The sequence below is a fragment of the Gouania willdenowi genome, chromosome 19, assembly GCF_900634775.1.
Source record: "Gouania willdenowi chromosome 19, fGouWil2.1, whole genome shotgun sequence".
Lineage (NCBI taxonomy): Eukaryota > Metazoa > Chordata > Actinopteri > Blenniiformes > Gobiesocidae > Gouania > Gouania willdenowi.
The window spans coordinates 6,334,414-6,361,990 of NC_041062.1; the positions used below are offsets into that span (position 1 = coordinate 6,334,414).

A 27,577-nucleotide genomic window follows, 5' to 3' on the forward strand; every position below is an offset into this window, starting at 1 on the left:
TGTACAGTTAATTAAAATGACAATAGTAGCAGAATATAACCACTGACTGGTGGATCCACTGAATCCTGGTCAAAGCCCTTTACGTCATCGTATTCCTGACGAACAACATGATCCCAGATTGCTCTGTAACCTTCCTCCTTTATATCAGCCTGGACAAGCTCTGATTGCCTCCACATACATTAGTGCTTTCTGCTACTCGCCTGAGACTCACGTGTTATATCAGCATGCAGGGCGTGTTAGCCATGAGCGCCCCGTCAGTGGGCTCATGGCTGCATGTCTTTTCAACAGGTTCATTATCATCATCATCAAAAAAAAAAAAAGCATGAGCAGTGCAAAGCTTTCCACAGGTCACAAGTTAATAGATGCTGTTAATGTAAGAGATCGGACCAACACAAATAACCTCTACACACAATAGAGCATCATCCAAGTCACACAAAATAACAAGGAAAAACACAAAAATGACAGAAGAATATACAAAATGACAGCAAATTTTTTTTTAAAATGATAGTAAAAATTAAAAAAAAATGAAAGAAGAATTTAGAAAATGACAGTAAAAATTAAAAAAACCAAAAAAGAATATACAAAATGACAGCAAAAATTTAAAAAAAACAACAAATTAATGTACAAAATGACAGCAAAAATTAAAAAAAAGGACAGAAGAATACATTAAATACTAGCCAAAAAAAAATACAGAAGAATATGCAAAATAGCAGCAAAAATTAAAAAAAAGGACATAAGAAAATATTAAATATTAGCCAAAATAAAAAATACAAAAGAATATACAAAATAGCAGCAAAAATTCACCAAACTAAATGCAAAAAAAACCAAAATAAGAATACACAAATTTGCTCCAAAAACTCACAATCACTAACAGTAGACACTACGATAACAGAAATCTTTTCTTTTTTTTTTTTTTAAACAACGGAAATACACAGAAAAACACAAAATTACAGAAAAAAGCAGAAAGGACAAGAAAAATACATAAATTAGTTTAGTTTAGTTGAGCAATTTACATTCATGCTTGTGCGTTTTCAAAGCTTAGGAGTGTGTACTGCTTTACCGCAAAAATCAATTCATATTACTTTTTGTTGTTTGGGTGAAATGTTTTCGTCGGTTTCCAGCTTTATTGGTTTTCCCTAAAACAAAGAAAATTTTGACTACTGCCAATGACTTAAAGATCAGACTGAACAGTGCACAGAAGCCTCCAGAGAATGAATAGGAATTACTCCAGCAAAGCATCCATTATTCATACTCACTCCCCCATGTCCACCACCTCTGTGATGATGATACAACGAAAGCCTTATTTCCTCCGACTCCATCAACTTCACTTATTCGTCCACCAACATTCAATAACGATCTTTGTGCATTTAAAAAGCTTTCATTTTGACACGTTCAGTGAAAAGTGAGCATTTTATAGAGTGAAAAGGATGAATTACTGCATGTACTGAATCTTCCCAAATTCTATTTTATTTCATTTTTATCCTGTTTAGACTTTGCAGGTTATTAAACGGTCTGGAATTGTACCAAACATGCTAAATAGGATTAAAAGAGTAAACTACTGTGATTAATTTTATTTTTATATACTTTTTCAGATAATTTACACAATGGTTACGCTGAAATCACGCAAGATTACGTTGCGAGGCTAACGTTAGCTACACTGCTAGTCCCAGCAGGATCATTTTGTCTTTTTTTTTTTAATCATATGGTATGGTTTCATTGTTTCGACTGTCAACTGCCAGTCTTCTTCAGAGGGGTCTGCTGATCGCTTTGATGTTTTCTTGACTTCTGTGTGATAATTCCAGCAAGTTCATTTAGTCGTCTTTTTGAATAATATGTTAAAGTTCAATTTAACGTTTGTTCATAAAATGTACTTTGATTTCCTGACATGTTTTGACTGTCAACTACCAGTCTTCTTCAGAGGCATCTGCTTATCGCTTTGATGTTTTTTAGACTTCTGAGTGATAATGCCAGCAAGTTCATTTAATCTTTTTTTTAAACAATATGTTAAGGTTTCAGTTATTCAAGGACTTTTTCCAGGAATTTTACTTTGATCTTCTGACATGTTTCGACTGTCGACTGCCAGTCTTCTTCAGAGACATCTGCGGATCACTTTGATGTTTCCTTGACTTCCGCGTGCTAATTCCAGTCAGTTCATTTTGTATTCTTCTTGAATAATATGTTAAACTTTCATTTATTCAGACAATTTTACTTTGATCTACTGACATATTTCGATTGTCAACTGCCAGTCTTCTTCAAAGGCGTCTGCTGATCGCTTTGTAATTTTCTTGACTTCCAAATTATAATTCCAGCAAGTTAATTTTGTCTTTTATATTCATTAATAATATGTTAAGATTTCATTTATTCGGACAACTTTCTTTTCAGGCATTTTACTTTTATCTCCTGACATGTTTCGACTGTTGACTGCCAGTCTTCTTCAGTTGACAGTCAAAACATGTTGGGAAATCATAAATTTCCAAAAAAAAAGTTGTCTGAATAAATTACACCTTAACATATTACACTGCTAGTCCCTCAGTTAACCGTTTAATAGGGAAAAACACCATGGAAACACTTGATATGGTCCTAAAACCTTTAACCGGTGAATCGAGCTCCTGTTTTGCAGCCGTGTGACTGGAGATGCTTCTGGTTCCGCCGGAGATTTCTTCCTATAAAAAAGATGGAGTTTTTTCTTCCCACTGTCACTTAAATGCTTGTTCATATGGATCTTGTTGGGTTTTTTTCTTTCTTACTGCGAACTTTATATTTTGTTCAGCGCTTTGAGATGACTTTGTTGTATTTTGTGCTATATAAATAAAGTTGAATTGAATTCTGCTGTGATGCGTCACCAGGTAAACTAAACTCATCACCATTTGTATCAATACACCAACAGCTAAACCAGTGCCTTTCCAGTCATAATAATCTGAACCGCTTGTTCATCACAACACATTAAAAATACACTTCAGAGGAAGAGTAAATAAAGAAGAGGGTGGAGTAAAAACAAGCACACACTTGGCCTCTAAAGACGTCACATGGTCACATAATTAAATACGGTTTAAAGAAAAAAAAAAAACGAACAAATGACAAACGTCACATGTTCAAAACACAACTCTGAGATAAAGCTTAAGACGCTTGAGTTTCACACTGTTCACGTCCTCTTTTTGACTCCATGGTTATCATCATAAACATCGAGCGATCTAGGAATGCGTGGGCGTGGTTTTCTGTCTGCACATGACTGCACATCAGATTCACCCTCATCAAACAAACTGCCTTCAAAGAAATCCACAACAGCAAGTTTTTTTTGCTGTTTTGGGGTTTGTTTTTTTTTTTTCTTTCCCTTGCTTTACAAAACTATAATATTCACCAAGCCTCTGGGCTTTCCCATTGTTTTCCACACAAAACCCAATATTTACTTTTCTGAATCACTCATCTAGATCAAATAAAGTGGCTGAAGTGGACTAGAGATTGCACAGCTCCAGTACGTGTTTGCTTTCATTTCATTTTAATCGAGGACGAAAGGTGCATGAACCTAACACTTGTCAGCACTCCACATATTCAGCAGAATTTAAACACGTTTGAGATCAAACTGCAAGTGTTAGATATGCTTACATTTTAACATTCAAACTCTAAAATACCAACAAACCAGTGTGAGTGCAGAAAAAAGTGTCATTTGATAGTTTAACGATATAATTTGTTACAAGCCGACAGATGGAGAAACTATGTCCAGCCCTGGAAATACAACATCATTATTACTTGTGACATGACATCATTTAGTCCAGCCCTGAGTCAACCCTCCCTATCCAGACCAGACAGGGTTAAAGACAAGGGTTCCTGTTTTCAACTACAAAAAAATGGCTTACAAGAGGATGTGACAAAAGGGAACTCACAATCTACTTCAGATTTACATACAAGATAAAACCAAATGACAGAACTGCAACTTCTTGTAAGAAATTAGAAGGAAATGTGAATTGCACGATATGCTTTAAGAATACATAGTTTTGTTTTTTTATTTGACTGAGGTTATCTTTCAGTGCCATTTCATTTATTTTCTTATTTTTTGTAGAATATTCTTATGCATTTAAGGTTAAAATGGATGTAACCCATTGGTTAATAATAAAAGGGTCTGTTTTTCTTATACCAACTGTTGCCGACAATTGTTTTGTTTGAGTAAAATCACTTGATCAAGCCTTTTTTAAACATTCCACACTACAGAATAATTACCGTAATAAAAGTATGTGTATTTCATGGTGATATCGAATCGGCCGCTACTCAAGGCTACAATATCGATTTTGTATTTTTGGAAATGAAATAGTCCCATCAGAAGTTTAGAACACCCCCGAACAAAAATGTGGGGTTTTTTTTCATCTTTTAACAGGATTATTTGCAACAAAATGCAATGCATCAACGTTTCTAGTAGGGGTGTGCATCGCCATGAATCTGACGACACAATACAATTCACAATTTGCATGTCACGATACAATATATCCCGATACACATCGTGATATATCGCGACATCAATAATTACAAATTTCATACATCTATAAAAGTAGTCAGTATGTTTTTTGAAAACAAAGTGCAACTTCCAAGCTAAAATGCATTGAGTAGTGAGATAGTTTAAAAAGGTCTGATCATGTGGTTCACTGACTGGGCATTTATGTGCTATGCATGTTAGTGCAATTAAATGGATTTTTTTCTTAAAGACAATAATACAATCAATACGATAATCGTACGGTGAAATATCACTATTTCATTACACTCTTACTTTCTAGACATAGTAAAAGAATAGTCCAGCACATCCAAGTTTAGCTATAATAATGAGGTATTACTTTTTTGAATGAGCATCAAAATACATTTCCTCAGGTCCATGCAACAATGAATGGTCACTTTTTAAGTCTTAGTTTCATATGTATCAATTGATTTATTTCAACGCAGTAGGTTTGGATCTATAGCAGGTCTTTCACTGCTATTCTGGTTCCAGAGGCCCCTGGTAACTGGGGTGAGGATGAACATTTGGGGAAGGAAGCAGAGCCTGTGTGGAAGTTTGCACAGCTGTAGACTGTCCAGCAACTGTGCGTTGGTGATGTGTTTAATAAAGCCGGCTCGGATCGTCCCACCTCACTGTGAGGTAACACAGTTTAGTGGATCCATCCAAGTCTCACCTTTGTCTGAAAAATGTTGGACTTTCTCCAGCCTTTCCTGACATCCTATAACTCAACTAAGGTCGCGAGACACTGGGAGGCGATCGCCAGATGCCGTCAAGAAACCAAGAATATTTTTTTTTAACCATTTGAGCCCATTTTTGCTTATTTTCACCCTTTTTCTACAACTACACCAAACTTGCTGTGTTTTAACCTATTTTCTTCAGTTTTTTCTCCGTTTAATGCATTTTTGCTACATTACTACCATTTCTGCCACTTCTCCATCAAATTTCAATGCCTTTTCTGCACATTTCTTTCCACTTTCAATTTTCATTACATTACATTTTCAACACTTTCATACCCTTTCCGCCACTTTTACCACATAATGTCGCATATGTTGTGCCATTATTGTCATTCTTAAGCCAATATTGACACTTTGAACCCTTTTTTCTGTCTGTTTTTTGCCACTCTAACAACTTTTAACCAATTTATGTGATTTTTAAAAAATCCCATTTCACCAACTTTTCCACCATTTTCAGTCAGTTTTTCTGATGAAAACAAGGATAATCCTTCAGTATACAGTATACTATGGTGCAAATAATAATAAACTTCCTGGATAACAGTGAATATTATTCAAATAAATAGATAAATGCGGTTATCACAGTTTCATAGAAGAATAGACCATAATGTTACAGGTACAGTAGGGGTCCCTGGTGTCTGGCACCTTCATTTTAGGGGTTGCGGGCTGAAAAGGGTTGAGAACCACTGCTCTAACTTGACTGTTGAATTAAAGGTAGTGATGAAAGCAAATCTTGGCAAGATGGTTTGGCTTACTGATGATGTTTCTCTTCTCTATTCCAAAAGCCTTCATTTCCTGCTGACTATAGCCAGTTTATATAATTTAGTCCCAGAGAAGAATAAAAGTGTTTTAAGGCCCAAGGAGAACACAACACAGTATTCAGCCTCTCTGCAGTCTTTAAAAGATAGAATCTAAAAGACTTGGAAGGACGAATGATAGATGTTGGAAGCTTCAGGTATGCACACTTTTTTCATTAATTACCACATCTGCTCTGTTTGCACAGCACACCCACACTCAAATAACAAGGAATCCAATATAGCATTTTACAGCTTTGAATATAGAGAGAACAAAAAAAAAAAAAAACACGAAAGAGCATCTTGACAGTGTTAAACCCAAATGAAATGCTACCCGCAAAGAACTGTCTAAAGCACTAGCATTTTATTAAGGCACACAGGAACTAGTATAACCTACAGCTTCTCACTTTCACCTATTTTAAAGAAATGTTTCCTTTGAAATATTAAACTTCACACTTTATTGAAAAAAATATTCAATTTCTGAGATGTCCTCAGAAAATAACTTATATTTACATATCCTGCATTTCAGTATAATATTGTGAATACATTGTGCATTTTGAACTGAGTGAAATATGGATCCCAGGGACATAAAAGTCAAATGAACCTGCACACAGCACTAAGCAGGCAAAGGCTGGTTCTCTCCGACACCCTCGTTTGTCTTGGCGGCTGCAGACTATTTGTTTATCCCATTGCATGCTCATTATTTTCTGCCAGAGCTTTTGGGATTCTTCCTCATGGAATGCACAAAAACACAGAAAGAAAGGGAGAAAGAAAGCAAAAAAGATAAAGGACAAAAGGGAAAAGATTTTCAGCGTGATTATGCCCTAGTTTGCACTTCCGTGTACAAATGATATGTAAAGTATGTAAGGCACCTACAATATTTTCACATTAAGTCTCTGCAACATCTTCATTTAAAATTTTGTGACTAATCTTTATTTAATGTAAGGAAATGTGTAATAATTTGAGGAAAACTGCAGGATTTGTGAATAAAAATGACTGTCATCACGTGATATAAGTACAGATGTTTGATATGACATTTTTGCTGATATTTTCCAATACATAATTTCAGATTTTCCGATGTAAATCGATCACAGACCGTCCCCTTCCACTCAATTTAACAGGTTAAGGCTACTTTTAATGCATGTTTTCTACAAACATAAACTGTAAAATATGAATACTCGGATGAAAATAATTTCATAATGTGTTTAACAGGTCTCAAACCATAACACATATAGGTTTTTCAATAATGGTAGAAAAACTGAAAGTGATGCCAGCCTATATTAGGTTTTATGGCAATTATTGGCCTTTAATATCACCCATCTCTAGCTAGAAGTACAGGAAAACTGTGTGCCTTGGCACATATTTTGGCATTTCATTGAGCAAGTGAGGCAAACAGCTTCCAAAGAACATCAATGAGTCACAGCAGTTCTATCTCTGTTTTATACTTGTTCTGCTTCTGAGAGAAAGCAGATTGTCAGACTTGCTGCAGCTTTTCTGCGTCCTTCAAACAAACAAAAACCCTGCTGGAGACATTAAGCTGCTCTTGAGATGCTGATGTTGCTGATCGCGACCTCTGACCTTCCCCTGACAGAATCTGCCTTTGATGATTAATGTTACATCCCAGTGATTATTATATTCAGATCCACGGATAAGAGCAGGGTCTGGGTGTGGGTGGGTAGCTTTACTGCGCAATGAAAGCGAGATTTGGACCTATAATATTAGGTGATGAGCCTTTGATGTCAGTGGATGTTAAACAGCCTAAATATAACAAACATGTGTTGGTTTTTATGGGTGGGGGAAAAAAATCACAATACTAGAGAAAAAAGACACAAAAGAGCGCAGAGCCAAACTCCAAATGCCTGATCCATGAACCCACGTTGCCGCCCAGCTTTTGACTGAAGTCGCAGCTGTTTTTTTTTTTTTTTTTTTTTTTTTTTGTTGTTTTAAACGACCAGGAAATGAGAATGCAGAAAATACACGATTTTGTAAAAACGCACACCTGAAATCAACGATACACGCGTGAAATCAGCGTGCGTAACGGGTAGGTAACGCAGCGTAAAGCGCGACACGGCTTCTACTCCCTCTGCTTTACAAAAGACAACTACAAAAAAAATAAAAAAAAATAAATACCAAGGATAAAAGACAACGTAAGCAAACACGGTGACCGGCTTCACTCACCGTGCACGCTTCCACATCGCGTCCTGGCCGCAGATTGTCTTGGAAAAGGCGAGGCGACGCTTCAGCGTTGCCGCCTGTCAACGGGGAAGGAGGAGTTTGTGTTTACCGGCTGTCAGAGTCGGAGTGCACGCACACACACACACGCACACGCACACCACCACAGGGCTCCAGAGGCAAAGAGAGAGAGCCGCAGTCTGGCAGAAACCTTCACTGCAACCATGGCTTTAGTCCTCACACCGACAAATGAGAAGAAAACACCCAGGATGCGCGTCACGGTCCACTGGTCCATAAAAAATGTGAAATTTATGGTCCAAACAGATGAAAACGCCAAAAATGTGTGTGTGAGAGTGAGAAAAGTATGGCAGAAATCCCCTCACCTCCACCTACTAAAGAACAGCCAATAAGTCTTCAAATGATGGAGATTATGTGGAGATTAAAGTTGAAATGTCGAGATTAAAGTCGAAAAGACTGAAATTACAATATTGTGAAAAAAATTTGAAGGTTTGCAATAAAGTCAAATCTACGGAAGAGGTTTAGGGTCAATTTTGATGGAGAAAAAATGTTGGTCAAATCTAGAATAAAGTCCAAATGTCGAGATAAACGTTGAAATGTCAAGAATGACGTTGAAATATAACGTCGAGAGTAGAGTCACAGTTTCGAAAATAAACTCAAAATACAATATTATGATAAAAGTTGGTTTGCTAATGAAGTCAAAACTACGGAAGGGGACTACGGCCAATTCACCGACAGACTGAATGCGCCACCTCTTCCAAACCTCACTGGTTTTTTCATTCTGAACAGATTATGTTTTTGACATTATCTCTTCAAAATCCTTAAATAGATTAAAACACTGTGTTTATGAGCTAAAAGAGAAAGAATCCCTTCGTTATTAAACCCAACTTTGAATTATAGTTTATTCATTAATACGCAGTATTTTGTAGACGGCCATGAATCTGCTGTTTGTTGTCATGGTGAAATGACCCTCGTAAGCTTCTCCTTTACTAGCAGATCTTTGACTTTTATCACAATTTTGTAGATTTTAGTTCAATTTCAAAATGTTGACATTAATTTCGTCTTTGCGACTTTAATCTTCATTTGCCCAAAATATTTTCTCAATCAAAAATTGGCCCTAATCTGCTTCCCTATTTTAAACATGATGCTCCTTAGACAAAAACGTATCTGCCAACCTATTTTTGTTGTTTTGTTGGACTTTTTTCAATTTTTGACTGGGCAATTTCCTGATGGTTTACATCATTGCGATAACTTAATCAAGGTGGCTGTTTTTGTTAATAATAATCCTAATTTTCATAATGATCTTGCTGACTGTGTGTGACTTCTTTGGGTCGTCTGGTTTCCCTAAAGTCCAGAACAACCCAAGAGAGCAAGAGATGGTCACGAAAATTATTCCCCTAACCATAATCCATAACGTTAACCCAAAGATATGATTAAATGTCATGATAGATTTAGTGAAGAGTGTGATACATCTTGTGAGGAATTGGCAACTTTTCCGGTGTGTGGACATTTTGTCTAAAATGAGCTCCATGAACCTAGAAAGGGTAAATAAAAGATAGATTTGGCCCATGGCACACAAACGTTGGGCTTTTCTTAGTTTGTCTTCTGCTGTCAGCAAGTGTTAATTAAGGTAAATTTAGACTTTTAAAATGAGTGGATGTGTGTGTGTTCACGCGCCTCCATCTCTGTGTGTACATCCTTCAATGAACTCCTGACCTGGTCGTCTTGTACTCTGTCTTGCAGGCTGAGTAATCTGGGATTGGCAGCTGCTTATTGCGATCAGAACAAACTAGAACAGAGGATGAATGAATGATATGTGTAGAAATGCCAGGGATGGACATGTAGTGACGGTGGCAGCCTCTTGAATCACAGCCAACGTCTTGGCAGTTCCTGTGTCGAGCATCACAGACAGTTTAAACTTTGATCCAGACATAGGCAACTGGCGGCCCTTGGTCTATCTTTGTGTGGCCCCAAAACAAAATTGCAATTCATGAGGTTGGAATTTATATGAAGCCCAACATAACACACAAAATTCCAGAAACACAGAAAACGACAGCATAATGCACAAAATGTCGACAGAAGTACACAAAACAATGACAAAGACACACTAAACAAACACAAAATACCAACAAAATTGCACAAAATGACAACAATAACACAGAAAATATAACAAAAACACACAAAAAGGCAACAAAAATATTGCCACGTTGACAAGAAAATAGATCTTATCAATTCAAAAACACCAAATTTCTAAAAACTAAAAAAAAATCAAGAAAACCTACACAAAAGGACTAAAAAGACAAAAAGCCTTTGTTCTTTCCTGTAAAAATGTTCAGACGGGTCATTATTCAAAGGGGGTGTACTACAAATCTAGATTGCCTCTTATCGCGCTAACTTCCAGGATTTAATCAGTGTGTGCTGGACTACGAAGCTTGCTGGAGATTAATCACTATGGCAATTAATGCTGAACAGCTGACCTGGTCACGACCAGGTTTGGCTCTGGCTTGGATGTTAGCGAGTGCTAAAGCCCCTCCTCCTGACCAATCAGATCTCTTAGAAAACGACCTGCCCATTGTTAGAAGATCCTGGTTGGTGCAGATCTGACAACTGAGTTTAGGAAAGACGATTATTAATTATAAAGGCAATCCTTTCATTAAACGATGACAGATATAGATTTATATCAAATGTACTGATTTACAGTCAGCTGGTGAAGCCTGTGTGTCGATCCAAGTGCGCGGACGAGTGAAATCATTAATTTATTAATTAATTAATTCATTCATTCATACGCTGGGGCTGACATTATCAGCAGGAACATGCACAATGTGCTCTTATCCCAATGTGTGTGATAGAGATCTAATTGAATAGAAACACGTGTGTGCTGTAATAAAGTTTAACTGCTGAGCACTGTCCGTTTATCATCCAATGGATCAATATCATAAATATTCTGCCTTCCTGCCTTTTCTGTAACAACAGAGTTGTCTTTGGTCTGAATTGTGGATTTTAATTATTCATCATTTTAAACTTCACCAACCTGGTCGGTACAAAGTTATGAAGTGGATCAGATTTGAGCGAGTATAAAAGCTCCGCCTCCTTGCTGTGAGCTGCACTAATCTACTGTTGCTCTTCACTGTCATCATGGATTTATATTGATTATATTTGTTTAAGATCATAAGCTGTTCCTCCATTCGTTGTAAAGACGCTCAGTCTGCTAGTTTTCTCCATTGATTGGTCATACGCTGCAATCTCCACCCCTTTCATGTGCACGCGCATGTAGCGAGGCTGTAATCACTTAAATTAGCGTGTTGTGATCACAGGTGATTGACCTTCGTGGTACAGCTTGTGTCTGAGAAGTAAAGTTTGGTTAGTTCAAGCCAGCTAACGGAGATTAATCCAATCTAGATTGGTAGTATATGAATGATGATAATGTGGCTCTTGGATCATCAGACAAACACATTTTTGTGGCCATCTCTGCTTTAATAACTGAAAGTCATAAAACAAACTGTTATCAGTGTTACGAGCAAATCTTTTGAGCCCCTTAATTATAAATAATGCTAACAATGTTATGGTGGTGTGTTAGAGCTTAAAAATTGGAGCTTGTATTCTTACCCAAACTGGCAGAACCATTAATGACCGGTGAAATTTGACACTTTTTATTTGGCCACTCCTCTTTCTGTAAGTCAAGTTTTATTGGTTTGTAATCATATGAAAAGAACTTTCCTACTTTGACAGCTAAAGATACCGGACCGTATGGTAAACCATCAACCTTTCTTGCCTTAGTCTCAACCAAACGATGTGATTCCCTTTCACAACCATACAGACCACACTGTGTTTCTAAAGGTTGGTGGAACTGGTATCTTCACCATGACAACAACCAGTTCTACCTTCACCCAAACCAAAGGTCACTGTCATAAAGCAGAGGTTTTATTGCCAGCAGTTCATATTTCACTCCACCCTGGAAGGTAACACAGAATCTTCAGAGGATCAGAGGTTTTCTCTGGGATTTAGATTTAACTCACGCAACTGGAATATAGACAGCAATAATGCCCTCCATTGAGAAAATACTGTATTTCATGTCCAGCGGGCTGGTAACTTCTATATCCGTGGGACTGCTGGGGTTTGGCATGTCGGAGCAGTGGGCCGAGGCCACCATGTCCTGCGCAAGAGGAGGAACTGGTTTCTTTAATGGGAGTGCAGTGATCATCTTGGATCTTTTTAATGGGACATTGCAAAGAAACTTTTGTCCAGGGTTTGGAGGACAAGAAAAATTTGAAGGTAATAAGAGACGATGAGTCAAAGTTTTGTGATGTGTTATTATGACCAGATAGTTTCTGATTTGTCTGTCGTCTGATTGTCCATCCATTCATCCATCCATCCCCGTCAGTCTTTTCATTCAGTAAATAATTATGTAGCTGAAAAATATTTACCACCATCAGTATTAAGCAGTAAAAACAACCTTTCTGAATAAAAGTAGCCTACTGATGAAAAAAACATGAGTAAAAGTGGAAGTCACAGATGAGAATCATTTGTTGTATGAAATTGCAAGTAATAAAACAGTACAATTGTTACACATAATCTATGGTCTGCATGATTGAGTTTAGATTAGATTAAATTATACTTTAATTTATCCCACAGTGGGGAAATTCACATGTGACAGCAGCCAAAGACACAAAGATTAAGAAAGCCAAATACAAATACAGAAAGGAAAAATAAAATAAATAATAAAAAATAAAATAAGTAATAGATTGTTGGTCATATGGGAGACCATTTCCGCCACTAAAATTACTGAATTATTTTCATTTTAGTGGCGTAAACGGGCTTCCATATGGTCAAGATAACAGTACAGAAAAAATATATATAAGTGGTAAGTGGGGTTTTACAATGGATACTGAGTAATAGTGCATATATTAAGGCACTTTAACCTCCTAATCCAGGTTCCCAACATTAATAATATTGAGCACTTTAAGAAATATCATACAAGTTGGTTCCTGTAATAGAGCAGAACTCATACCATGTAATGAAATTCCTTGACAACATGAATCTACCAGAGGTGGGACGATATATCGTGCAACAAGATATTGCGATATTAGAACATGACAAGATTTATTGGGGGAAACATAAAAGATACAAATTCAATTTCCAAAGGTTTCAATTGCTCCCAGATAATGTAGATATGCTAATAATCGGAAAAAGAACATTTCCATTTCTGAAATCTGGGCTGTTCTAGTTTGACGTTCAAAAATGTTATGCAAAGTTCATGCAGATACATGATTTGGTTTTTGGTTTTTAATAGTCCCACTTTTGGGAGTTTTTGCATTTTAAATAGGAAAAATATATCTTATTTATCTTGTTGTTTTATCTTACATTTCGTATTCTCTTGAGTTGAAAAGGTTATATGCAAAGTATATGTAAATATGTCATTGTGCCCAAAGTCGGTCAAATTAAAGCATTAATATTTATTAAACTTTTTTTTTTGTTTTCTTTTTCCCTGTCCGAAATATTGTCTTGTATCAATATCATGAGCCCAGTATCGTGTGTTGTCTCATTGTCTTGTGAACTGTGTATATTGTCCCACCCCTAGCATTTACCACTAAACCCATTAGGTAACAGCTACTTTCATTTATCAAAGCAGAAATTTAAGATAAGGGCTTATTACCAGGACCATTATGAATTCATTAACATCTCTGTTATCTTACATAAAACTCTGATATTGTCTGATACAGCTATATTTACAATATTACACAGCAGTAACGTTAGCAGTGGGTATATTAGCAAAGTAGCAGGTGAAATAAGGTCTTGATTTACCTCAATATGTTTCATGAGGTTGCCAGAAAGCTTTTGAAAGCGAACCAAGATTTAAGTCAATGTGATTTAAAGATGAACAGCTTCGATTGTGTTTGACTCGCGGGAAACACATTTTATGCCAACATTACCGAAATTTTTGGAGACCCTTCATGGTGCTACTGAAAAAACGTAGAAGACAGAAGAGATGCTTTTGTTTTGAAAAGGGGATGTTTGATCTTTAGCTTGAAGCCGGTACCAGTACAATTTTACTTTCCGCTCGCAATGCATCATGAAATGATTGAGTATGACTAGTGTGCCCATCGTGCATACCTAAAAAATGTCCCCATATAGTATACATCCGGGTATTTCTCGCGTACTCGGTCTTTTCATACTATCTAATGTGAACGTACTACATAGGAAGTTTAACGTCAGACTTAGTATGAGTAGTACGCTAGTATGTAATTTTGAACACAGCCTTGGTCTGCAGCTGAGTTATAAAGACATCCTTCAGATCTTAAGTTGTTGTTGTTCATCAAAAGCTTTATTTCAGTCAAAGACCTGCTTCCAACGGCTCCTTATTAGAGTTCAGGGGACAGTTTAAGGAAGAACATCCTAATCCCTTCATTCAAGTCCATTTCTGTGCATCTTTCCACTCATTCCCTCCCCTAAAGACCAATGTTCAGGTGCAAACAGCACCACAAATATCCCAAATCCCCATTCTCCTTTTGGCTGCCATTGAAACAACCAAACTTATGTAACAAATGTCACTGTTTTTTCCCTCCACCTCTCTGTGTCTGCAGTGATCCCTACGATTATAAAGAAAGAAGTCACTCCTGTAGTGCTGCACATTTTGATGGTGTTCCTGTTGGCTCTTTGTCTGCTGTTCTCTGCCTGCAGCCTGCTACTGTCCCTCTACAACAGCGTCAGCAACCCTTATGAGACCTATCTGGGGCCAATGGGAGTCTACGCCTGCAGCTCCCTCAGCGGTAAGTGACACGGACGCAGATGGAACCAGTGGTAAAGAAGCAATGTTGGTAACACTTTACTCAAAGTTTTATACATAAAGGCTGACAATACGCTGTCATTATTATGACATGACACCTGTCATTAGCGTGAATAAGGTGTGATGAAGACTGTCATTAAGTGTCGTTTGTTACCCTAACTCTAACCCTTTGTTACCTTAACCCAGAGCTTTGCAACCTGTGGCTCTGGAGCCTCATGTGGCTCTTTGACTCTTTTACAATGGCTGCCTATAGTTTGAGAAAAAATATAAAAATAATGAATTGTTGGTGATTAATGACATTAACTTCAAATAAAACTGTGATAAAACCACTGGATCATCATAAAAATAAATCACATTGTGCAATAACTCTGCCACAACCTCCTGCAACCTCTACAGACCATCAGCTTTCCCTGCACCTGTGGCTTAGCACGAGTTATAAATCCCTGGTAAGTAAACTAAACAAAGAAAAAGACAATTCTGGAAGAAAAAAGAGATTTTATTAGTGTGGGGAAAGATTTATTTAACTGCCAACATGTCGGCTTAATATCAATGCTTGATATGTTGCAAGAAATTAGCATGTAGCATGTGTTGACCGTCATGTTTATGTGTTATCAAATTCAAGATATTTTTTGTCGGCCTTTAAATACATTAACTCCAAAAATGTTGTATTCATAACATTATTCGATAGAATTTCAACTGTATAGAATTTTAAACACATATATTCTTCATTGAATAGGTATTTATTTTGGCTCCTGAAAAACTTTAATCTAGGTCAGATTAGGCAAAATGTCTCCTTTGAGAGTAAAGGTTGCAGACAAACGCTAACCCCTAACCCTTCGTTACCCTAACCCCTAACCCTAACTTAACACTGATACAATATCACAAACTTTTTGATGAGTGACACAAGGAAGAAAGGAACACAAATCACAAGCGTCGGTCCATGCGTTGGTCCATATCTTAGAACTCCCTGGGGCAAATGTGTCAAACTCAAGGCCCAGGGGCCAAATCCAGTCCCTTAGAGTATCAAATTTGGCCCGCACGAGAAAGTGAGAAAGTCAGAAAAACCATGAATCATTGTGTAAATTACCAACTATTTCAATTGTAGTCTAGATAGATATCTATAATACACAAATTTTATGAAACTCCACAATATTAGCAGGGCTCAAACTTTCCCCCATGCTTATATCACATGATGGCATTCAATTTAAATCTCAAATTCTTAAAAGAACTCTCAATTTTTCCAAAATCCTGTACTTTTCTTCAAATTATTCCGCAAAACTTCCCCAAATTACATAAGAAAAATTGGCCACAAAATCAAAAAAATTTAAAGTGAAGATCCTGCAGGGACTGAAATCTGTAATTTACTGCTTTATTATAATGTTTTCAAATTTATCTATATGTGGAAGTGAAAACTAGCGCACAATAATGATTCAATTACTTATTTTCCCATCTAAAATCTGCGGCCCACTTAAGATAAACTGCTCCGTATTCGGCCCCTGAACCAAAATGAGTTTGACACCTCTGTCCTGGGGGGTCTCATTGAGAAAAAACATTCCTTTACCTACCCCTACCTAACCCTAACCCCACTAGGACCCTCCACTTAACCCAAAAAATGCCAACATAGCTCCAAAGGTCTGATAATTTAGTGAACAACACTTAATGTCAGCCTTCATGACACCTTATTCATTCTAATGACAGATAATGACATAGCGTAATGTCTATGTATAGTGTCACCACTACATTGTTTGTATATCTAAAGTTGACGTTCCTATTTTCGCCCGCAGCCTGTTTATCTGTCGTGGTCCTCATCCTATTTGCCGTGAACATCAATGTGACCACAATGGCTGAAAGTGTGGTGGAGAACTTTGTGGGAGGTGTTCCTGTGGACCTGATAGATAAGACAACAAAGATGAAGCTGGGATACTTCTTGGTGATTCCATACGTTATTCTATCTTTGATTTCCATTGGCCTGATCTACGCTTATGATCACGCGGTCTACACACACAGAAGAGAGCAGCAGAGGCCTACGGAGGATGCACCTAAAGAAATAATGATGTATTAAAATGAGACGTTGAAAACAGATTTTTTCCTCCATTCCTTTGGACTTTATGTAACCCTGCAGCAGTGAAAGATTACACATGATGATGCACTAATACTTTAATCAAAGCCCTACAACACACGTGTCAAACTCATGGCCCAGGGGCCAAATCCAGCCCTTTGGAGCTTCTAATTCGGCCTGCAGGAGAAAGTAAAATGGCAGAGAAAACATGAATTACAGTGTAAATGTAAGTGCTGAAATCGGATAATTACAGTCATTTTGAGTGTTAAACTGTTGCAAAAAATAAACATTCTTACAAAATTCCTTTACTTTTCCTCAAATTATTACATGATATTTTCCTTAATTAAACAGAAATTAGTCCAAAAATCTAGGAAATCTAAAGTGAAGATCCTGTTGGGACTGATATCTATCATTTATTGCTTTGATATTGTCGGTTTTGTACATATTTTAGTATTTTATGTATATGTAGAAGTGCAAACAAGGGCACAATAATGTTGAAATTACTAGTTTTCCTGCATAAAATCTGTGGCCCACTGGAGATCAAACTGCTTCATATTTGGCCCCTGAACTAAAATGAGTTTGACGCTCCTGCCCTAAAACAATGTTATTCTGTGATGTCACATTATCAATACAAGCTTTATCATTCAAGTGTTTTTATCAAATGATGTGATGTAGTAGTATCCTTGTGTTCTTAAAATGAAATTGCATTCTTGAAGCATATTTATTTTGTGCATGAAGGGTTTTTGCACACAAAAAAATGGGAGGGGTTTGTATTAATTTTTTTAATGATCAGAACAATTAAAAAAAAATGAAACTGAGGGGAAACTGTGGTTTGGGAGCAATGCAGGGAATTCACGGCTATCTACTGCCCTCTATTGCAGAAATGGTAGAAATACAAGTCAACTCACAACATAAAGCCTTATTATTAGTCTCATCCACAAAAGAAAGAAAAAAAACAAAGGAATATATATATATATATATATTTCTTTCACAAATAAATGAATAAATAAATCTGTCCCTGGAAATATTATTAAATCATTTTGTTTGAATAAGTATTGCTCAATCCAGTTAATGCTTATGCCAATCCATCTTTTGTGCAGACCTTAAAGCAAACACACAAAATGACAGAATTCACAAAACGGCAGCAAAAATCCAAAAAAATTGCAAAAAAAACACACTAAATTACAAAATTGCACCAAAGCACAACTAAGATATCGAAATTTAATACAAAAACACATGACAGCTACAAATATACACATAAATAAACATAAACGACAACAAAAATACACAAAATTTACTCCAAAAACACAAACTGATGACAAAACACACAAAATGAATTGTAGGATTTACTTTTGATTGGCTCATTAAAAATCATGCCCCGCCCTTTCACACATAGCTCAGCCTTAAAATGAGCAAATGGTTGAATAAAAATTGATAAAACATATAGTCTCTGTGAGCGGTTTGTCATTTAAAAAAAAAAAAACAAACAAAAAAAATGTAATAAGAAGGAAAAAACCAAACAAAATTCACATGAACAAGCATTTAACAACATCCAGGAACTAATAGAAAGAAATCTCCAGCAGAACCAGGTTCAGAGGTGGCAGCCATCTGCGTCGACTGGCTGGGGTTAGTGGACAGAAGGACCAACAGAACAGGATAGAGAGATAGAACATCAGAGTGTCTCAGGCTAGTTGATCCGTGAACCACAGATCAGGAACTGCCATCATCAGCTTCACAACACCTGAAACAGAGCAGAGAGAGAAGGACGAGGAGAAGGCACTGACTGCAGAAAAACATGATACAGTATTATCAGGTCTGCCTGCATGGTTTTGGGCTTTGTTTGTGGTTGTTAGGTTAGTGTCTCCATGGTCTGAAATGCAGCCATTACAGACGAGACTTTAGCCCTATTTGCACAGGATTAGTTTTACCTAGGGACCACATGCGATTTGTAATAATTGTGGAGAATGTCTGTAATGTTAATCCCGTGTGAATCAGCCAAGTCAGTAATTTGTGAAGTAAATATTCCCCTGCAAATTACCTACTGTATTTTGCTGAACTCCAAGCTCCTGTGATAATACTAATTCAATGCGAATAGGCCTCTCGTGATTTGGACAGAAATGCGCAGAATCCGATGCGTGATTACGAGTTTCTCTGTTAAAGGGACGCATGTTTATTTAAGTTAGGTGAGTTTAAGGTTTCTTCTCGCGTCCGGTGCCTACTTTTCTTCTTAGCGCCCGCCATGTTGAAAACAATGTGAGCAAATGTTACGGATGTGTCCGTAAATTTCAGCAAAATCTCAGGCTACATAAATAGCAGACGCTGGGGGGTCATTTATTTATTACATGGGGTCCCCAGATAATACTTATCCCGTGCGAATGGGGCTGTTATCTGCAATGGCCGCACGTAATTGTCTGCGAATGCGGCCATTACAGACGAGACCCTGTCCGCTCTCATGGTTATGTTATGAGGAGCCTGGTAGATGAACGCTCTGCCTCCTGTTCTACTTCTAGACACGTTTGGAACTTCCAGTAGACCAGTAAACTAAGAGTGGAGTGTTCTGCCTGGACGATAGGGTACTAACAAGTCTTTAAGATATACAGGAGCTTGATCATGTAGAGCTTTGTATGATAACAGGAGGATTTTAAACTCTATTCTAGATTTTACAGGAAGGGAAGCCACACATGACTTTGTTCACGATGATCTAGTTGAGAGTTTGACTTCTTTTGTCTCCTGGATCTTCAGACACTCTCAGCTGGTGATTCACATGACTGTGTGTGTGTGTGTGTGTGTGTGTGTGTGTGTGTGTGTGTGTGTGTGTGTGTGTGTGTGCGTGTGTGTGTGTGTGTGTGTGTGTGTGTGTGTGTGTGTGTGTGTGTGTGTGTGTGTGTGTGTGTGAGAGACATGAGAGCAAGGACATGGTGTCCTGTTACCGTTTCCCCTGTCCCATCACTCAGAGCATCAAGTCTGTTTGGACATGCCCTTTCCAGCACCTCTCAGCCTTAAAACGTCTTCTAGCAGTCATCAAAAGAAGCACTCGGCCTTCAAGTCACACATCAAGGAACCTTTAGAACAGGGGTGTCAAAGTCATTTTAGTTCAGGGGCCAAATATGGACCGGTTTGATCTCAAGTGGGCCACAGATTTTAGGCGGGGGGGAAAAAAAGACCAATTCTAACATCATCGCTCCTGAATTTTCTATATCACTTCAAAGATTCTTGATTTTGTTACAATTTTTTTGTGTCATTTAGAGGAATTTTGTGGAGTTGTTTGTGCGAAATTGCAAGATTTGTGGAAAAAATTGAGAGTTATTTCCACAATTTGCAATTAAAAATGACTGCATTAATGTGATATAAATAAAGGAAAACTGCAAGCCCCTAAAAATACTGCAGAGTTTCATTAAATTCATGAATTTGAGATGCATATATACAACTAAATTATTTGGTAATAGGGGTACACAATGGCATTACAGTGGGTACTTAAGAGAGAGAGAGAGTGGAAACAAATTAAAGCATTAAAGATGACCATAAATGATATTAAAAAAAAAAACTATAGAAATGAATTTATTCAAGAAGCACTAAATACTGTCTTTCCACTTATTTACAAAAGTAGATTATTTATAGTGTGTTATTTCTAGTTTATTCCATCATTATGCTCTAGTTTAGCAAAATGTTGTAATTATAATAATAATAATAATGTATCAATTGTATATGGTGCTTTTTTGGAAACTCAGTCGCTTTACAGAATAATAGGGATTATTCTTTCACTCCACACTTAGTGGTGGTAAGCTACTATTGTAGCCACAACTGCCCTGGGGCAGACTGACGATAGTGCAAAGGGGGTACTTGGATTCAGAAAATAGGGGATTGGGCTACTTGAGCTAATAAAGTTTGAAAACCACTAGCTTTGGCCCCAGAGCCTTGAGTTATTTCTTTCTTTCTTTCTTTTATTTTTATTTGTCTCATGTAAAGCGGCTTTGAGCACCCAAAAAAAGTGCTATTTAAAATTGATGTATTATTATCATTATTATTAAGTGCTCTAGAAGGATTCACTGGTTTGCTTTGTTCTCAAGCCTGTGTTTGCATATTCAATTTCTGACAAAATAGGCTTTTTTTTTTTTTCTTCACCGAATTCACACATAAAAGACATATTAAATCAAAAAAGCTCAACCCTTTGTGGAGTCAGTATTACTTTTCCTGAGTGAGATCAATATTCAGTTTTATGCCTCACCTGTTGCTAAATTTGTCTCGCCAAATTATTAATCATCTCAATGCAAAGTGCTGACACATCTGCAGTTACAGAGACACAGTGTGAAACTCAGGTTTTAGTGCAAAACACCTGCTGGGACGTTTATAAATCCTCCAGCACTGAGATGTCAGCCATCAGAGAAAGTTTTATTTCTCCACTAAAATCATATAGAGCAGGGGTGTCAGACTGGGCCCCAGTTTGTGCTCCCACATATAAAATTTAAATGATGTATACTGTTAAATTTCCCTGATTTTGGGAATTTGGGGCAATTTTGTGGAATAATTGGACGAACATTTACAAGAACTATGAGTTTTTTAGATAAATAAAGGACTGCCGTCATGTGATTTAAGAACTGGAAAACTGAGCTCTGTAAATATTGTGGAGTTTAATTATTAGGTTCCGATGTCCCAGAATGGGACAGAGGAACCTATTGTTTTCGCTTTTATTTCCTATTATTATTATTATTATTAGGTTCCGATGTCCCAGAATGGGACAGAGGAACCTATTGTTTTCGCTATTATATCGTTTTATTATTATACCCCGCCCGCCTTTGATCGCTAATTCGACCCCCTAAAAATGCCCGAAAACTCACCGAAATTTGCACGCACCTCAGGCCTGGCGAAAAATTTGATAATTAGGTGGCGTGAAAAAAAACGGACAGAAAACGCACGCGTAGCGTGCGTTTTCGCCGCCAAAAAAACGATGGAACCGCACGACCGCCAGGTTTGACCGATTTGCACGAAAATCGCCACATGTAGTCTTCGCCCTAGAATGAGCAAAAAGTTACATTGTGACCCCGCCCAAAACCAAACAGGAAGTCAGCCATCTTGGGTCAAAGGTCAAAAATGGCGTTTCGCCCTCGAAACGCATCTGCGCGAACTAGTCTGAGGGGATTCATCCGATTCGCTTAAAACTTGGCAACACCACATAGGACCCATTGAAGATGAAAAGTTATCAAAAGAATTTTCGTATCTGTCACGGTTTGGTCGTGGCGCCGCCACAAAAATGTAATGCTAATTTTCGTTAGCACGCAAAAAATTCCAAATCTCCATAACTCTGACACACAAACTTCGATCAGCTTCAAATTTCACACAAAGGACATGTGCCCAAGCTTGGTCATGACTGCTTTGAAACATTTCCCATCATGCCTTGTGTTTTCGACCGGTGTCATTTAAGGTCATGTACACGGTTAGCATCAACAGGACGCCGTTCTAGGAAAAAGCTTATAACTCTAGAATGCAATGTTCAAACTGCTTCATTTTTGATACACACGATCACTGTCCAGAGCTAAACAACAAACGATAACCAATTTACCCACAATGCCTTGCGTTCTCAGAGGGCGCCGCTTCTGTGGTCGTCCAACACGAGCAGCTGTAGCGGACAGACGATATGTCGTGTTGACTTCAAAACACTGTAGGATGAACCTACACAGAGGGGAGCAAATTCCTATTGAAGAAACAACAGACTGTGGTCAGTGGGAGGGGCTTATAATGACACACGAAAATCCCTCGCCATAACAACGCCATATATACGAAAACGCTTATAACTCTAGAGTGCAAAGTTCAAACTGCTTCATATTTGATACATACAATCACTGTCCAGAGCTAAACAACAAACGATAACCAATTTACCCACAATGCCTTGCGTTCTCAGAGGGCGCCGCTTCTGTGGTCGTCCAACACGAGCAGCTGTAGCGGACAGACGATATGTCGTGTTGACTTCAAAACACTGTACGATGAACCTACACAGAGGGGAGCAAATTCCTATTGAAGAAACAACAGACTGTGGTCAGTGGGAGGGGCCTAAAATATCACTGGAAAATTCTTCGCCCTCTGTGGTCGTCCAACACGAGCAGCTGTAGCGGACAAACGATATGTCGTGTTGACTTCAAAACACTGTAGGATGAACCTACACAGAGGGGAGCAAATTCCTATTGAAGGAACAACAGACTGTGGTCAGTGGGAGGGGCTTATAATGACACACGAAAATCCCTCGCCATAACAACGCCATATATACGAAAACGCTTATAACTCTAGAGTGCAAAGTTCAAACTGCTTCATATTTGATACATACGATCACTGTCCAGAGCTAAACAACAAACGATAACCAATTTACCCACAATGCCTTGCGTTCTCAGAGGGCGCCGCCACTGTGGTCGTCCTACACGAGCAGCTGTAGCGGACAGACAATATGTCGTGTTGACTTCAAAACACTGTAGGATGAATCTTATTAGATGGAAGCACATTGCTATGGCAAAAAGAGCAGGCTGTGAAAAGTGGGAGGGGCCTATCATGACACAGGAAAATCCATCGCCATAACTACGCCGTTATACGAAAACGCTTACAACTCCAGAATGCAAAGTTCAAAGTGCTTCATATTTGATAGACATGATGACCGTACAGCCCCAAACAACAAACGATAACCAATTTACCCACAATGCCTTGCGTTCTCAGAGGGCGCCGCTTCTGTGGTCGTCCAACACGAGCAGCTGTAGCGGACAAACGATATGTCGTGTTGACTTCAAAACACTGTAGGATGAACCTACACAGAGGGGAGCAAATTCCTATTGAAGAAACAACAGACTGTGGTCAGTGGGAGGGGCTTATAATGACAAACGAAAATCCCTCGCCATAACAACGCCATATATACGAAAACGCTTATAACTCTAGAGTGCAAAGTTCAAACTGCTTCATATTTGATACAAACGATCACTGTCCAGAGCTAAACAACAAACGATAACCAATTTACCCACAATGCCTTGCGTTCTCAGAGGGCGCCGCTTCTGTGGTCGTCCAACACGAGCAGCTGTAGCGGACAGACGATATATTGTGTTGACTTCAAAACACTGTAGGATGAATATTATTAGATGGAAGCACATTGCTATGGCAAAAAGAGCAGGCTGTGAAAAGTGGGAGGGGCCTATCATGACACAGGAGAATCCTTCGCCATCAGCACGCTGTAATAGGAAAAAGCTTATAACTCTAGAATGCAAAGTTCAAAGTGCTTCATATTTGATAGACATGATGACCGTACAGCCCCAAACAACAAACGATAACCAATTTACCCATAATGCCTTGTGTTCTCAGAGGGCGCCGCTTCTGTTTTCATCCAACACGAGCAGCTGTAGCGGACAGACGATATGTCGTGTTGACTTCAAAACACTGTAGGATGAATCTTATTAGATGGAAGCACATTGCTATGGCAAAAAGAGCAGGCTGTGAAAAGTGGGAGGGGCCTATCATGACACAGGAAAATCCATCGCCATAGCTACGCCGTTATACGAAAACACTTACAACTCCAGGCCGATTCCCAAATCCCCAACAGTGGTATACGTGACCGTGGGTTACCGCCCCCGGCCACTTCATCGGAACCTATGACGCCGCTCGCGGCTTTAATTATTATTATTATTATACCCCGCCCGCCTTTGATCGCTAATTCGACCCCCTAAAAATGCCCGAAAACTCACCGAAATTTGCACGCACCTCAGGCCTGGCGAAAAATTTGATAATTTGGTGGCGTGAAAAAAAACGGACAGAAAACGCACGCGTAGCGTGCGTTTTCGCCGCCAAAACAAACGATGCAACCACACGACCGCTAGGTCTGACCGATTTGCACGAAAATCGCCACATGTAGTCTTCGCCCCAGAATGAGCAAAAAGTTACATTGTGACCCCGCCCAAAACCAAACAGGAAGTCAGCCATCTTGGGTCAAAGGTCAAAAATGGCGTTTCGCCCTCGAAACGCATCTGCGCTATCTAGTCTGAGGGGATTCATCCGATTCGCTTAAAACTTGGCAACACCACATAGGACCCATTGAAGATGAAAAGTTATCGAAAGAATTTTCGTATCTGTCACGGTTTGGTCGTGGCGCCGCCACAAAAATGCAATGCTAATTTTCGTTAGCACGCAAAAAATTCCAAATCTCCATAACTCTGACACACAAACTTCAATCAGCTTCAAATTTCACACAAAGGACATGTGCCCAAGCTTGGTCATGACTGCTTTGAAACATTTCCCATCATGCCTTGTGTTTTCGACCGGTGTCATTTAAGGTCACGTACACGGTTAGCATTTACAGGACGCCGTTCTAGGAAAAAGCTTATAACTCTAGAATGCAAAGTTCAAACTGCTTCATATTTGATACACATGATGACCGTACAGCCATAAACAAAACTCGAGCATCAATTTACCCATAATGCCTTGCGTTCTCAGAGGGCGCCGCTTCTGTGGTCGTCCAACACGAGCATCTGTAGCGGACAGACGATATGTCGTGTTGACTTCAAAACACTGTAGGATGAACCTACACAGAGGGTAGCAAATTGCTATGGAAGAAAAAACAGGCTGTGAGCAGTGGGAGGGGCCTATAATGACACGGGAGAATCCTTCGCCATCAGCACGCTATAATAGGAAAATGCTTATAACGCTTCAATGCAAAGTTCAAAGTGCTTCATATTTGATACACACGATGATTGTCCATCCATAAACAACGCTCGATGACCAAATTACCCATCATGGCCAGTGGGAGGGGCCTATAATGACACACGAAAATCCCTCGCCATAACTACGCCGTTATACGAAAACGCTTATAACTCTAGAGTGCAAAGTTCAAACTGCTTCATATTTGATAAACACGATCACTGTTCAGAGATAAACAACAAACGATAACCAATTTACCCACAATGCCTTGCGTTCTCAGAGGGCGCCGCTTCTGTGGTCGTCCTACACGAGCAGCTGTAGCGGACAGACGATATGTCGTGTTGACTTCAAAACACTGTAGGATGAATCTTATTAGATGGAAGCACATTGCTATGGCAAATAGAGCAGGCTGTGAAAAGTGGGAGGGGCCTATCATGACACAGGAAAATCCCTCGCCATAACTACGCCGTTATACGAAAACGCTTATAACTCTAGAGTGCAAAGTTCAAACTGCTTCATATTTGATACACACGATCACTGTCCAGAGCTAAACAACAAACGATAACCAATTTACCCACAATGCCTTGCGTTCTCAGAGGGCGCCGCTTCTGTGTTCGTCCTACACGAGCAGCTGTAGCGGACAGACGATATGTCGTGTTGACTTCAAAACACTGTAGGATGAACCTACACAGAGGGTAGCAAATTGCTATGGAAGAAAAAAACAGACTGTGGTCAGTGGGAGGGGCCTAAAATGTCACTGGAAAACTCTTCGCAATCAACACGCTATAATAGGAAAATTCTTATACCGCTCCAATGCAAAGTTCAAACTGCTTCATATTTGATACACACGATGATTGTCCATCGATGAACAACGCTAGATGACCAAATTACCCATCATGGCCAGTGGGAGGGGCCTATAATCACACAGGAAAATCCCTCGCCATAACTACGCCGTTATACGAAAACGCTTATAACTCTAGAGTGCAAAGTTCAAACTGCTTCATTTTTGATACACATGATGACCGTACAGCCCCAAACAACAAACGATAACCAAAAACACCCACAATGCCTTGCGCTCTCAGAGGGCGCCGCTTCTTGGGTTGTCCTACACCAGCAGCTCTAGCTGCAAGACGACATGTCGTGTTGACTTCAAAACACTGTAGGATGAATCTTATTAGATGGAAGCACATTGCTATGGCAAATAGAGCAGGCTGTGAAAAGTGGGAGGGGCCTATCATGACACAGGAAAATCCCTCGCCATAACTACGTCGTTATACGAAAACGCTTATAACTCTAGGCCAATTCCCAAATCCCCAACAGTGGTATACGTGACCGTGGGTTACCGCCCCCGGCCGCTTCATCGGAACCTATGACGCCGCTCGCGGCTTTAATTATTTTTGTATTTGGAGGGGCTGAGATGTCTACAACATCATTTGATGCTTTAAAGGGCCGGATTTGGCCCCCGGGCCTTGAGTTTGACACGTGCTTTAGGGCATCAAATTCGGCCCATTTGAGAAAAAAAAAAAAATGATTGAAAAAACATGACACATTTCATAAATTAAGGATTAACCTGCAATTTCCATGGAGTTATGTATAATGTGACCTAATGCTAATTGAAGGGGGAGGGGCTCTGTGAAGATATCAATATTTGTTAATATAAAATCATAAATTTAGTGTTGGACAACATTGGCATATCAGATATTAGCAGAAAGAAAGAAAGAAAAACAAAAGCAGTAAAAAAGGAAAAAAAGAAGAAGAAGAAGAAAGCTAATATCGAACATCCCTAATTAAGCCATTTCATTGATGATTATAATCATTTATGAGATTATGCTAAAGGAATATGATTGTTTTATTTTTTAATAAAGTGTGTCCACTGTATAA

At 38.6% G+C, this 27,577-nt stretch overlaps 2 protein-coding genes across 6 annotated transcripts in view; one reads left to right on the top strand and one right to left on the bottom strand.

Moving 5' to 3' along the window:
- The window catches only part of LOC114481100 (receptor-type tyrosine-protein phosphatase epsilon-like), a 67,494-nt gene extending 59,179 nt beyond the window's left edge, over positions 1-8,315 (bottom strand). For 4 of the 5 annotated variants that reach the window (XM_028475488.1, XM_028475487.1, XM_028475486.1 and 1 more), the window contains exon 1: positions 8,184-8,315. The gene's annotated coding sequence lies outside the window, so the exon portion shown is untranslated. The remainder of the gene's footprint in view (positions 1-8,183) is intronic. The other variant, XM_028475485.1, reaches the window with a different exon arrangement.
- Positions 8,316-12,119: 3,804 nt separating this feature from the next.
- Positions 12,120-17,338, top strand: clrn3 (clarin 3). The gene is made up of 3 exons (XM_028476705.1): positions 12,120-12,467; positions 14,777-14,962; positions 16,764-17,338. Exons 1-3 carry the CDS (start codon positions 12,236-12,238, stop codon positions 17,039-17,041), a joined length of 696 nt encoding a protein of 231 aa, XP_028332506.1. The 5' UTR covers positions 12,120-12,235; the 3' UTR covers positions 17,042-17,338.
- The last annotated feature ends 10,239 nt before the right edge of the window (positions 17,339-27,577 follow it).